The 14,654-nt window shown below is 41.6% G+C and overlaps 2 protein-coding genes across 4 annotated transcripts in view; one reads left to right on the top strand and one right to left on the bottom strand.

Annotated features, from left to right (window-relative positions):
- Positions 1–9: 9 nt before the first annotated feature.
- vti1b (vesicle transport through interaction with t-SNAREs 1B) overlaps positions 10–14,654 on the bottom strand; it is a 31,054-nt gene continuing 16,409 nt past the window's right edge. Inside the window, exons 1-6 of one of the 3 annotated variants that reach the window (XM_043697964.1) lie at positions 9,287–9,507; positions 2,296–2,354; positions 1,947–2,132; positions 1,084–1,257; positions 911–972; positions 251–445 (exon numbers count right to left, since the gene is read on the bottom strand). In XM_043697964.1, coding sequence (XP_043553899.1) covers positions 346–445; positions 911–972; positions 1,084–1,257; positions 1,947–2,132; positions 2,296–2,354; positions 9,287–9,383 — 678 coding nt within the window. In that variant the 5' untranslated portion in view covers positions 9,384–9,507 and the 3' untranslated portion in view covers positions 251–345. Of the gene's footprint in view, positions 446–910; positions 973–1,083; positions 1,258–1,946; positions 2,133–2,295; positions 2,355–9,286; positions 9,508–14,654 lie in introns of those variants that run through there. The other 2 variants (XM_043697963.1, XM_043697965.1) reach the window with 2 other exon arrangements.
- rdh12 (retinol dehydrogenase 12) overlaps positions 9,653–14,654 on the top strand; it is a 29,191-nt gene continuing 24,189 nt past the window's right edge. Inside the window, exon 1 of the mRNA XM_043697962.1 lies at positions 9,653–9,833. Within this exon, the coding sequence (XP_043553897.1) occupies positions 9,757–9,833 (77 nt within the window). The 5' untranslated portion in view covers positions 9,653–9,756. The remainder of the gene's footprint in view (positions 9,834–14,654) is intronic.

Raw genomic sequence — 14,654 nt, 5'->3', positions numbered from 1 at the left:
ACCAATAGGACATTTGTTAAATATCAAATGACTTTATTAAAAGTTTTGTGCACATTACTACAATGTAGTAATTAGCAACAAAGTTTAAGTTGCATTTGATCAGTCTCTTTAACAAGTTAAGTTCTTTCATCTTGCTCAAAGATGCAGTGTCAGCTGAAGACCCATCAGACTACAAAAGAGATCCTATAACCAGGTTGAGCATGTGATGAATGGAAATGATTCCATAAAAGTACTTCAATACATCCTCCATCTTAACACTTTCTTGTAGAGTCAGAAACTTGAGAGCTTTAGGGGAAGCACTAAAGCAGGTGTCCCATATACTGAAATTGCATAAGTATCTTTGGGTTAATGTTGTTTGCTGAAGAACTTGATATATACAACAGCTGCTAGAATTACCACTTCCAGAAGGATGATAACAGCCAGTAGCAACTTGTTTGTCATAACCCTAGAGAGAGAGATGAAAGCATTCACTTTAATTCAGTTAAATAAATAAATTGATATATTTTCTACTCTTACAACTGTCATACACTACTTTTTCTACTACAGTAACCAGTCTCTAATACACTAGTCACCAGCTATTAAGCAATTTTTAAAATAAAATTGTGTGGTGTTACTCCTCCTTCACAATGCTCCAGGCTATTCTGGCTTCTTTAACATGACCTATTTTCAAGTTGTAGCCAAGTTACACTGTCAAACAAAAGCTAACTAGTACATACATGGTGCAAAGGTACTACCAGTAGAAAATGTTACAGCTGCATTATTGAGCCACCATTAATCTTCAATTTACACAGTGATTGATTAAATTTAAAGTTTCTCCCTCTCCCCTTGAAGCATATACTCACTCATTTTCTACATTGATGCTCTTTGATCAATAGAAAGTACCACCACGGTTGCAAGAAAACAAACCTACCTTCTGGACATGGAACGCAGTATTTTCCGACTCCGGCTCAAATTCTCACCTGTGTTTATTAGCTTAGGAACAAAAATCAAAGAGTATGAATAGAAAAAGAGAGCAAAGTTTCAAGTTATCCAGTTGAAGTTTTCAGGATATTTCTTAACAAATTGCTTGACTCTTGAACTCACCCTGTCTTTCGAGCGTTCCAGCTGCTCTCTTTGCCCACCAAGTTCCTCAATTATATCCGAACCTATCTGATCAGTCTCTGCTGCTATTCTATGAGAACGGTCTATACTTTGAGTTGCTCTGTTCAGACTGTCTGTACCTTGCAAAAGCAAAGCACGCTGAGCTCCTAAGTAATTCTGAAAGAGAGAAGATTTTTAAGCTAGATAATAACTAGATTATAGACAACAAAATTATGCTTTTCCACTTCAAGGTTCTGGAGAGTAATGGGATAGTTTCTGCCACTGCTTCAACCTTCATAAAAAGCTGCATCTTTAGTCTGAGAAATATGTTTCACCCTACTTCAGGCAAATGATGGAGAAGCTATTTTTCCCAAGACACATGATTTTGCTTTTGTTTGATTAACTTTTAATATATTGAAAAGCTGATCTGGATACAGGTTGACCTTCTCAGAATCAAATTCAAAGAAATGAATGTCTTCTCTTTGTGTAGACTGCAAACAAGCCTACATAATGGAGAATATTGCACACTGAATGGAACTGAATCTCATTTTAAAAAGTCCATAAAGATGGTCAGTACAAGAAATGAAAAAATTCAAGTCCAATAAGAATCATTACAATGTCAAGGAAAATTATTTTCCTACCTCCCTAAATGCAGGAATCCTGACATTAAATAAATTGCTACTTTAAACAATCCCATTGCTGCTGAGTTCAACAATAACCAATAAAAACAAAGACATTAGTGTGACAAGCTAAAGGTCAGTCCTGAAATGAACAGAATATTCTATTAGTGGTACATAATGTTCTATTAAGCCAACATGCACAAAAATGTAATTGCTACAACAATGCTTTTTAGTTGCAATACTTACACTTTGTTCATTTTCAGCACTGTACTCTGTGTACTTAACGTCACTACGAAATCCATGTCCAATATCATTGCTTCTAACATCCTGCTGTAGCTTGCTTACATCTTTTCTGTAGGAACGAATTTTTGTATTCATCTGACTACGGAATGAGAGTGGTGCTTTCCTTAGTTCCTTTTCCATTCCATCCAGCTACAAGCAAAAGCACACAGCATTCAAAGATGCAATTTCTCTAAATGACAGCTATTACTGGCATCCTTGATAAACTAAGTTGCTTCACCACCAATAATTTCTACTTAGATTTGATGAGTAAATCAGAGTGCATATTTGAGATTCTCTGCCATTCAGTACTTACAACTTCATTTGCTTCATCAACTTTTTCATCAATTTCACGTATGAATCTTTTCTTCTGTTCTGCAAAACATTAAATGATCAGTGAATGATCATTTGATATATTTCCAATGAAGCTTTAAGGAAGCTCTATCCATACACCCATCCTCAAGTTGTGAAACACCATTAAGTGTTGAAACTTATTTTGGTTTTGGATACCCTTGGGGCCATTGGGCCATTAAGCCATTAGAGACAATAAAAATATCTTTGGAAAGGTTTATTTAAGCTACTGAGGTTCGGCTACTAATTCATAGTTGGCTAGTATCTTGGATATGATTTATTAGAACAATAAGTTTATTTACAATAGCAAAATACTGCAGATGTACAAATCTTAAAAACTGGAAATTGCTCAAGACGTCTCAGCATTTGTGGAGAGAAACATGGTTCATGTTTCAGGCTTTGAATGCTCATCAGATAAGTGAGTTTACACAAATAAGCCTGTGTATTAAGATGCAGGAAAATATTCAAGGAATTTGTGAATCACATTCATTTATTAAGCATCAGTTGGTTTGCTCATTTATGGCCACCACAATGCTTGAAACACAATCTTGATTGGCCAGAATATTGTACTTTTCAAACTTTGCTGAGAACTGACTGCATGTCAAAACCTTGTGAGGTGTCACAAACCAATAACTCCCACTTCCTTAGCTCTCCCAACAGTAATTGTCTTCTGAGCACAGTGCCCACAGCAACCTGGATAAAGCAACAGGGAAAATAAAGCTAACAGATATTCTAATACAATGGTGAGCTTGACTACTGTGCTAAGAACTCAGTTCATGAATCACATAAAAACTGCAATTTCTGGTACAATGTAGGGAATCCAACAATGACAACCACAATTACCAGAATGACAGCAACAGTCAGTATTGATAAAGCAAATTTCACCCAGGAGTTTTCAGCAGGTTCAACATTCTTGAGAAGACAGACTGGGGAAACAGCTACTTACCTTTCCCTGAGTTTCATGCCACAAGTAAATGGTAATGGTATATGTAATGCATATGAGGCATGTCGGTGAGTATAACATAACATGGCAAACGTGCTTTTTGATACATTTCCTGTCATTTATATCATAAAGGGATAAGGGAAACTTAATATTTAGTGGTTGCCAACAATTAAAATCAGAAACAATTTTTAAAATTTGATTTCCTACTATCGGCACTGTGAAAAATTAGATAATATATTATGTTGATTCTAGATCAAATAGAAGTCCTTGCTTATACTGTGCTTACATAATGCAGATTAACATGGTATACAGAAGCACTATATACCAAGTGATAACTCACTTAACTCGTTAGTGAGAGATATCTGATAGAGGCTACACATGAGGCTTCCACTGAAGGGAGGAAGAAGACAATTTAGATAAAGGAGCAAAATTATTAACTGACTGCATCACACTGCTCTTATTAGTTTGTTGTACATGTTACCAATGTGTCTTCTCATCTGATAAAAAGGGGAAAAATAAATTTAAGATGGCGAGCAAAACAAAAACCCTGAAACTACCATTGTTAAGGAAGGAGAATTTCTTCAAAATGATTGCAATAAAAACCATCACAAAATCTGTTGCAGTGGGATATACATTATTAAACACATTAGAAAAGACAAAATCACAATAGCACTATGCTTTCAAAGTAACTGCATCAGATGTCACATTTGCTGAAATGCAAGTAGAGCATATTGCATGATCCAAGGGACTTCACAATACAACAGACCTGTTTTCCAGTTTCTAAGCTAATATTTGCTCAAGAATCTCATGATCACTAAGTTTGCTCAGAAAGAGATTTCATATATGGTTACAAAGAAACTTGTGAACTAGCTGCATCTACAGGTTTTTCGAGTTACCATGTGCTGAAATACTGAGGCAGGTCACAGACACAATTGTGATTTAATAGTTTTAGTTCTGTATGTGGCAAAACAGTGCTTACTGTTTAAAAACTTTTTTAAGCTTTAAATTTCCGTCATAAGTAGAAGCGAACCAGCATTTGTTTCATTTCTTCTGGCATCACATCTGTTGATGTCACTAAATGTTGCATTATCTTAATCCCCATAAAATTCATCTCTCTTTCATCCCACCTACTGCGCTAAGTACTTACTAGTCATGGGACACAGGCTTATTCAATGGGGAATTATGTATACGAGGCTTGATTGCCTTACTTATTCATGAGTCCCATACGTTGGATGAATACATCAGATTAACAGAACCATTTTTTTGTTCAATTAGGCAAACAATAGCAGAAGAGACTGTTACCTCAACTCTCCCATCATTGGTAAATATTGAGTGGAATTAGTTTTAGCTGACCTCGAACTTTTGTACTTAGCTTTGTTTTGGCAAAATTATAACAAATGCTTTATCCCCACACACATAATTCATGTCTCCTCCCGTGTTCCCATATCTCTTTATACTGTTCTAACATCTCCCTCCACAACTTTTCATGTGCTCCAGCAACAATGGACAAAAACATCAAGAAAGTAGACAGATTTACCCTTAACAGTGAAGCAAATCACCCATAAAAAGAAAATCTGATGGAGAGAATTTACAATCAAATCGTAAACCTGTTTTGTCCCTTTTGCAGGTGCAGTGCTATATGTCATTTTTCCAACATTTTATATTTGCAAGACAACTCCCAACATTTTTTTTCCTTTTTAGTGCCAATTAGGCAGACATTGCTGCTTGTCACTGCTCCTAATAGGAGATCTATTGTCATGGTGTGCAGACTTGTCTGTCTCATGTTATCCCCTTGTATTGACAACAATACTGTGATATCCGTTATCCAACTACACCTCGGTCAATTCCTCTTACTGTTGCCCTCTGCTTTACTTCTGAAAAACTCTCTAGCTGTTCAGCTTGGATCGAATGGCTGAAGTACTGGCATTTTCTTTTCTAGATGTCACTTTCTAAAAGTATGCATTATTCTTATAATTTCAAGCACTCTTCATTTCCTTTATAGATTTTACACATAATTTGAAATATACATCTGAACATCCACATTTCAGAGGCCTCTAAATGTTTTTCACAGATTTCTACGTGTTATCCAGGTTTGAGATACACAGGAAAATGGATCGAATGTAGATTTTATCCAATTTCTTTCTTGTTACAAGCCTGAGTTTTCTTGTTAATGCATCAATATCTTCTTGAAGTTATACTATTTCTATCCTCCTGTGACTTCAGCATCACACCTTCTGTGATCATTAATCCTAAAGAGAACAAATTTTACTACTTGTTCCAGAGTGACACCATCTATTTCTGTCTTCACTCTAGTTTCTTCTAGTTTATTCCTTCCAATGACCATTGTTGTCGTATTTTTTGGTGTTCAGACAACCCAAATTCTAACTTTCTGGATTTTAGTGGATTTCAGGCATTTTTTGGGGAAGGGGAGAGGGGTTCAAATGTCATTAGATACCCTGATTGGTAGTTATAGTGGCATTTCACTGGCTGAAAATAAATCTAGCATGAACTGCAATTAACCTCTTGTGAATTAATACAGATTTTAGAGAATGACTGAGTTTAAAAAGACCAAGTGATACATTGCAGCTTGAGATGAGAATTTGTTCTGACTGAAGAGAGGCACAGAATGAAATAGTTGGAGAAAGTACACAATAGTACAATTTGAGAGGGATATATTTAGAGATAAATAGAAAAGAGGTGCACAATAGGTATGATGTAGAGATTTGGCACAGGTAGACAAGTAATCCCAGCACAAACAGCATGATTTTTAAAACTAACTTGCTGGGGATTGGAAGCGTTTCCAACCTTTGCGCATCTGTGATGTCAAGACCCTCAAAAGTCTTGTATGTTTCAATAAGATGTACAGCACAGAAACAGACCCTTCGGTCCAACACGTCCATGCCGAAGAGATATCCCAATCCAATCTAGTCCCACCTGCCAGCACCCGGCTCATATCCCTCCAAACCCTTCCTATTCAGATACCCATCCTGATGCCTTTTAAATGTTGCAATTGTACTAGCTTCCACCACATCCTCTGGCAGCTCATTCCATACACGTACCACCTGCGTGAAAAAGTTGCCCCTTAAGTCTCTTTTATGTCTATCCCCTCTCACCCGAAACCTATGCCCTCTAGTTCTGGACTCCCCCACCCCAGGGAAAAGACTTTGTCTGTTTACCCTATCCATGCCCCTCATGATTTTATAAACCTCTATAAGGTCACCCCCCAGCCTCCGATGCTCCAGGGAAAACAGCCCTAACCTATTCAACATTTCCCGAAAGCTCAAATCCTCCACCCCTGGCAACATCCTTGTAAATCTTTTTTGAACCCTTTCAAGTTTCACAACACCTTTCCGATAGGAAGACGACCAGAACTGCACGCAATATTCCAAAAGTAGCCTAACCAATGTCCTGCATGGCCGCAACATGACCTCTCAACTCCTGTACTCAATACTCTGACCAATAAAGGAAAGCATACCAAACGCCTTCTTCACTATCCTATCTATCTGTGACTGACTTTCAAGGAGCTATGATTCTGTACTCCAAGGTCTCTTTGTTCAGCAACACTCCCTAGGACCTTACCATTAAGTGTATAGGTCCTGCTAAGATTTCCTTTCCCAAAATGCACTTGTAACGATTGCACTTTAGTAGCTTCCCCAATTATTTAACTATATCTGCATACTAGCCTTGTGCAACCATGCAAAAGGATCCCTCTGCATCTCAGCTCTTCAAGCTCTCACCATTTAGTTCATAGTTTCATAAAGCGCAAAAAAGGCCCCTCAAGTCAGCACCAATATATCTACCACTAAAGATGCGCTAAGGTTTAGTTAGTTTTTTTATACTTTCTGCCTAAACAAACTTTCGCATTTTCCTACATTATACTAAATTTGCACACTATACTCATAAAGTCACAGAATTGTACAGCATGGAAATGGACTCTTAGGTCCAACTTGTCCATGCCGACCAGATACCTAAATTAATCTAGTCCCATTTGCCAGTACTTGGCCCATATCCCTTCCTATTCATATACCCATCCAGCTGCTTTTTAAATGTTGTAATTGTACCAGCGTCCACCACTTCTTCTGGCAGCTTGTTCCACACACGCACCACCCTCTGTGTGAAAAAGTTGCTTCTTAGGTCCTTTTTAAAATTTTTCCTTCACACCTGAAATCTATGCTGTCTAGTTTTGGACTCCCCTACCCTGGAAAAAAAAAGACCTTGTCTATTTACCCTATCCATGCCCCTCAAACCTAAGGTCATCCCTCAGCCTTCAATGCTCTGGGGAAAACAGCCCCAGCCTATTCAACCTCTCCTTATAGCTCAAACCTTCCAACCTTGGCAATATCCTCATAAATCTTTTGTGAACCCTTTCTAGTTTCACAACATCTTTCTTATAGCAGGGAGACCAGAAGTGAATGCAGTATTCCCAACCAATATCCTGTACAGCGCAATATGATATCCTGGCTCCTACACTCAGTGCACTGGCGAATAAAGATAAGCATACCAAATGCCTTCTTCACTACCCTATCTACCTGTGACTCCACTCTCCAGGAACTATGAACCTGCACTCCAAGGTTCCTTTGTTCAGCAACACTCCCCAGTCCTTACTATTAAGTGTATAAGTCCTGCCCTGGTTTTCCTTTCAAAAACGCAACACCTCACATTTATCTAAATTAAAGACCATCTGCCACTCCTCGTCCCCTTGGCCCATCTGATCAAGATCTCATTGTACTCTGAGAGAACCTTCTTGGCTGTCCACTACACCACCAATTTTGATGTCATCTATAACCAACCCTTGTGGCACATCACTGGTCACAGACCTCCAAACCAATAAGCCACCCTCCTCCACCACCCTCTGTCTTCCACCTTGGAGCAGGTGTTTCCAAATGGCTAGTTCTGTATTCCATAATGATCTAACCTTGTTAACCCGTCTACCATGTGGAACTTTGTCGAACACCTTGCTGAAGTCCTTATATGCCACATTCAACTCTCTACCTTCATCAATCATCTTTGTCAGTTCTTTGACAAACTCAATCAAGTTAGTGACACATGACTTCCCACGCACAAAGCCATGTTGATTATCCATAATCAGTCCTTGCCTTTCCAAATATATGCAAATCCTGTCCCTCAGAATTCCTTCCAACAACTTGATCATCACTGGTGTCGACCGATGAGCCTGATAGTTCCCTGGCTTTTCCTTACCACCTTTCTTAAATAATGGCACCATGTTAGCCAATCTCCAGTCTTCCAGCACCTCACCTGTGACTATTGATGATGCAAATATCTCAGTAGGGGGCAGAACAATCACTTCACTAGCTTCCCATAGAGTCCTAGGGTACACCTGATCAAGTATGTAGAATGTCCATGGGAGCAGGGCTGTACGCAGGATGTGCATGGGAGCAGGGCTGTACGCAGGATGTGCATGGGAGCAGGGCTGTACGTAGGATGTGCATGGGAGCAGGGCTATACGCAGGATGTGCACGGGAGCAGGGCTGTACGCAGGATGTGCACGGGAGCAGGGCTGTACGCAGGATGTGCATGGGAGCAGGGCTGTATGCAGGATTTGCATGGGAGCAGGGCTGTATGCAGGATTTGCATGGGAGCAGGACTGTACACAGGATGTCCATGGGAGCAGGGCTGTACATACACTGTCCATGGGAGCAGGGCTGTACATACGCTGTCCATGGGAGCAGGGCTGTACGTACGCTGTCCATGGGAGCAGGGCTGTATGTAGGATGCCCATGGGAGCAGGGCTGTATGTAGGATGCCCATGGGAGCAGGGCTGTATGTAGGATGCAGGACCTGAGCTGTGCACAAGAACTACACAGGCCAGACTGATTACAGACTGCATAGAGTGAGAAAGACTGCCTCCCAAAAAAAAGAGGGGAAATAGAAAACTTTCGTTAATAAATGTCAGGTCAGCCATGACCGCACTGAATGGTGGAACAGGCTGGATGGACTGAATGGCCTATCAACAAACCTGATCTACAACAAGCCAGCATTTCCTCAGTCTCACCTCCTGAACAGTTGGACACACGGTCGCACTGACACTTCAGTTCCTCCAAAACGCTGCCAAAGGCTTCGTGCATCTTCTCGAATTCCTCGGATGACATTTTGTTTTTTTTAAAACAAAGGAAGGTGGCGATTTAAATCTCGATCTGGTAGAAAACCAACAGCAGCCTGCTGCTTAACTTCCGACCCTTCAGGCCCCGCCTCTTTCTGCAATCACATGACACTATACCCCGCCCCCACAACACCACCCTGAGGTTTCATCAACGTCGTTACTGATTGCTTCAGCCGCCATTTGATTGTTATCTTCCCCCGCCCCCACCCCTTGCGGGGGAAGGAAAAGGAGACGGACCGTGCAACCCCTTGCATTCTGGGAGTTGTAGTCCCAGCCGCATCCGGTCCCGTGGAGCGCCTGATTGACAGCTCTGCTTCCAGCCTCTCTCCTGCAGAAAAGATGCTGCAGTTCACTCGCTCAGGATGCCAGTCTTATTCACCATCATTGGGATCTGTGCAATCGCTGCCCTTCTTCTGGCAGCGTTTGGCCCCTATATCAGGTCAGTATTTCGCCCAGGGAGTAATTCAAAGCCCTGCTTGCTGTGCAAAGGTAAATGTAAATGGTGTGCAATTATACAAGTTCTAGGTATGCCGACACCTAACAACGTTAGTTCCAGATTCTGGATCAGTGGTGCTGGAAGAGCACAGCAATTCAGGCAGCATCCGAGGACAGGCAAAATCGACGTTTCGGGCAAAAGCCCTTCATCAGGAATAAAGCCTGATTTATTCCTGATGAAGGGCTTTTGCCCGAAACGTCGATTTTGCCTGTCCTCGGATGCTGCCTGAATTGCTGTGCTCTTCCAGCACCACTGATCCAGAATCTGGTTTCCAGCATCTGCAGTCATTGTTTTTACAACGTTAGTTCCAGTCCCTTGATCAAAACAAATGTTATAATTTGTCTCGCAACAGTGGCTTGGAAGCTGTTATATTACATTAATACGCGATACAGAATATAATTTTGCAAATTCTTGGTTTATATAAATAAAAAGCAAAATAATGGAGTTTTTGTAGATTAGCATACTTTTAAAATAATGTACTTTTGAGGAATCGTTGCGCTTGAACTTGCCGATGTATTTTTTACCATCTTTTGTTTCCTTGGGTGAACATTTGCTGCATTGAAGTACATCACCTCATTCTCTATCTGCCCGAATAAGACTTGGTTTGTAAAAATAAAACCCTTCAAAGCGGTCATGTATACAATTAATATTTTGTTACAGAAACCGTTGCCCTATGTATTGTATACCTTTGCAATGTACGGCATGAAGGAGGCTGGACTTGTCACTGATCAGATCATGAGATTGAGGGAAGGATTTTAGCAACCTCTTACTTTTGATTGGCTACTTGATGTTTCAGCTGATTTTCAGTCACTGCTTATTCGGATTAGTTCCCCATTAGGTGAAACGTATTTCAATTGCTCTTTAGATTGTGAAAGGCGTTACCCACTCTAATTTTTTAATTCTTAAATCCAACTACTTCCACTCGGGATCTTGGACTGAATAAGTAAAGCCAGATCTGACACGTTTTGGTATATTTTTTACGTTTCTACGAGAGCAGTATTTAACTTTCCAAAGTACAAAGCGTTGTGCAGTAAATTATTAATGCTGCATCATTTATTATGTAGCATGGAACTCCTAATATTCAGTGTTCTGGAAATAACTACATAACAAGCTGCAAGAGAAACAGTCGGTGGAATCTTATAGGAATCTGAATGACATGGGCCATGATGAGAAATCTGGGAAAAACGTGCGATAAGTGAGGCAAGGCCTATCTTGAAGTCGGAAGCAATTTGTTACATTTTCAAACAGTTTTGAGATTCTTGTTCGGGAGCAGCAAGATGAATTTTAATAGGGATTAATGATTGTTAAATCTCATTAATATGCAGTTTCATATTCATTCCTTGCTGCAAGGAAACCAGATGCCAACAGTTCTTGACATGAGTTGCCCCACACTCCCCTGAGCCCTCCATCTTGGACATCTGGCAACACTATCTTAGCTGTATACACCAGACACGCATGGACGCTAACACCTACTACATGCTGGCCTCTCAGGACTCCCTTGGGGGGGATGCACACCACATTATCCCAGCTCAGGGCTGATCTCTGGTGAACTTAGTACCAACTGAATGCTCACAGCATTCATTCCCTTGCCTCTTACCACAGACACAAAGCCAGACAGCTTACCTTGCTCATTAAGGGGGGAAATATCTTTCTGCACATTACATTTCTACGAAAAGTTGGCACCTACACCATATGCCAGCATTTACATGGCAGACACACTGCAGGTGCTGCAAACAAATTCTCATGTCTCGCAGTTGTAAGAGAAGTGGTGCTCCTTGATATCTGTGGAGGCAGCTGTCTGTCGTGGGGGTCCCCAGCAGAGGGCAGCCTCCGAGATCATTCCAGGGGCTTGGTTGCAGCCATACATCCAGTCAAGGTGCTGTTGGTCAGGGATTTATGTCTCTGCACTCCAACAAGTGGGTCACAGTCAGTCCAGAGGCTGTCACCGATACTGTCGGGAAGATTGTTCAGGGGGTCTGGACTGTGTTCAGACTGTTCAATTACTATTAGAGAGCATTTTGGTGGCACGAGGGACAATTTCACTGTAATTGACGTTTGTTACATTGAGTGTCAATCTCTGCACAATCTGTTGGCTCATGTTTCTGCGTAAGCCTTATTGGAACTGTTACAGAGGTCAGATATCAGTCCATGTGCACGTTCCAGGGGACAGTAGAGGTTTTGAGAAGCTGCTGCACCTTGTGTATGCAGTGTGAACATCAGTTAAATGGTGTCCAGAAACACAACATCACTGGTGCAGGTGGAGAGACATTAATTTAACATCACTGGCGTCAGTGGCTAAAGGTTTTGCTTTGCATAAAATGGTCAGAAATGTCTGGGCCTTGGAGGTGAACAAGACATAGTGATGTGATGTACAAGGATCACCTGCAGACATGTTCTCTGCAGTGGATGGACCATATGGATGGAGTGCTGTCACCCCTTGAAGGGACTTGAAGCTGACAGCACGTGCCCCTCAAACAGCGATCTTTCAGCTCTGATTTCGCGGGTCAGTCAACCCCATAGGCTTCACACCATCTCAAGTCCCTGTCCAAATTGTCTATGCACTTCTGCACCTGCCTACCTCTCTTCCCCGGTATCCTGAGTGGAGACTGCAGAGGGGCCTGTGGGTGGTTCCTCCTCTGGCTAAAGGTACATTGACAATGTCCTCTCTCCACTCTATCCATGAGGGCAGCTGGTTCCTCTTTGCATACTTGTACTCCTGCAGTCTCTGGGCAACGAAATCAGTTACTTCCCACATATATAGTCATAGAGATTTACAGCACGGAAACAGACTCTTCGGTCCAACTCGTCCATGCCAACCAGATATCCCAAACCCCAATCTAGTCCCACCTATCAGCACCTGCCCCATATCCCTCCAAACCCTTCCTATTGATATACCCATCCAGATGCCTTTTAAATGTTGCAATTGTACTAATCTCCACCACTTCCTCTGGCAGCTCATTCACACATACCACCCTCTGTGTGAAAAAGTTGCCTCTTAGGTCTCTTTTATATCTTTCCCCTCTCACCCTAAACCAATGTCCTTTAGTTCTGGACTCCCCACCCCAGGGAAAAGTCTTTGTCTATTTATCCTATCCATGCCCCTCACGATTTTGTAAACCTCTAAGGTCACCTCTTAGCCTGTGACACTCCAGGGAAAACAATCCTAGCCTATTTAACCTCACCCTACAGCTCAAATCCTCCAACGCTGGCAACATCCTTGTAAATCTTTTCTGAACCCTTTCAAGTTTCACAACATCTTTCCGATAGGAAAATGACCAGAAGTGCATGCAATATTCCAATTGTGGCCTAACCAATGTCCTGTACAGCCACAACATGACCTCCCAACTCCTGTACTCAATACTCTGACCAATAAAGGAAAGCATACCAAATGCTTTCTTCACTATCCTATCTACCTGCGACTCCAATTTCAAGGAGCTATGAACCTGCACTCCAAGGTCTCTTTGTTCAGCAACACTCCCTAGGACCTTAGCAAGAGTTATACACTTAATGGTAAGAGTTTCTTTCCCAAAATGCAGCACCTTGCATTTATCTAAATTAAACTCCATCTGCCACTTCTCAGCCAATTGGCCCATCTGATTAAGATCCCAATGTAATCTGAGGTAACCTTCTTTGATGCCCACTACACCTCCAATTTTGGAGTAATCTGCAAACGTACTAACTGTGCCTGTTATGCTCATTTTGGTATAATCTGCAAACTTACTAACTATACTTCTTATGCTCACATCCAAATCATTTATATAAATGAAGAAGAGTAGTGGACTCAGCACCGATCCTTGTGGCACTCCACTGGTCTTAGGCCTCCAGTCTGAAAAACCCTCCACCACCACCCTCTGTCTTCTACCTTTGAGCCAGTTCTGTATCCAAATGGCTAGTTAGAACATAGACCAATACAGCACAGAACAGGCCCTTCGGCCCACGATGTTGTGCTGAACATTTGTCCTAGCTTAAGCACCCATCCATCCATGTACCTATCCAACTCTGCTTAAAGGTCGCCAATGATTCTGACTCTGCCACTCCCACAGGCAGCGCATTCCATGCCCCCAACACTCTCTGGGTAAAGAACCTACCCCTGACATCCCCCCTATACCCTCCACCCTTCACCTTAAATTTATGTCCCCTTGTAACACTCTGTTGTACCCGGGGAAAAAGTTTCTGACTGTCTACTCTACCTATTCCCCTGATCATCTTTTAAACCTCTATCAAGTCACCCCTCACCCTTCGCCGTTCCAATGAGAAAAGGCCTAGCACTCTCAACCTATCCTCGTACGACCTATTCTCCATTCCAGGCAACATCCTGGTAAATCTTCTCTGCTTCCTCTCCAAAGCTTCCACATCTTCCCTAAGGTGAGGCGACCAGAACTGCACACAGTACTCCAAATGTGGCCTAACCAAGGTCCTGTTCAGCTGCAACATCACTTCATGACTCTTGGACTCTTGAATTCAATTCCTCTGCTAATGAACGCTAATACACCATAGGCCTTCTTACAAGCTCTATCCACCTGAGTGGCAACTTTCAAAGATCTGTGAACATAGACCCCAAGATCCCTCTGCTCCTCCACCTTACTAAGAACCCTACCGTTAACCCTGTATTCTGCATTCTTATTTGTCCTTCCAAAATGGACAACCTCACACTTGGCAGGGTTGAACTCCATCTGCCACTCCCCAGCCCAGCTCTGCATCATATCTAAGTCCCTCTGCAGCCGACAACAGCCCTCCTCACTATCCACAACTCCACCAATATTC

The sequence above is a fragment of the Chiloscyllium plagiosum genome, chromosome 10 (genome assembly GCF_004010195.1).
Source record: "Chiloscyllium plagiosum isolate BGI_BamShark_2017 chromosome 10, ASM401019v2, whole genome shotgun sequence".
Lineage (NCBI taxonomy): Eukaryota > Metazoa > Chordata > Chondrichthyes > Orectolobiformes > Hemiscylliidae > Chiloscyllium > Chiloscyllium plagiosum.
Note: the sequence above shows the minus strand (reverse complement) of the source record. Positions and strands in the feature narration are given on the sequence as shown.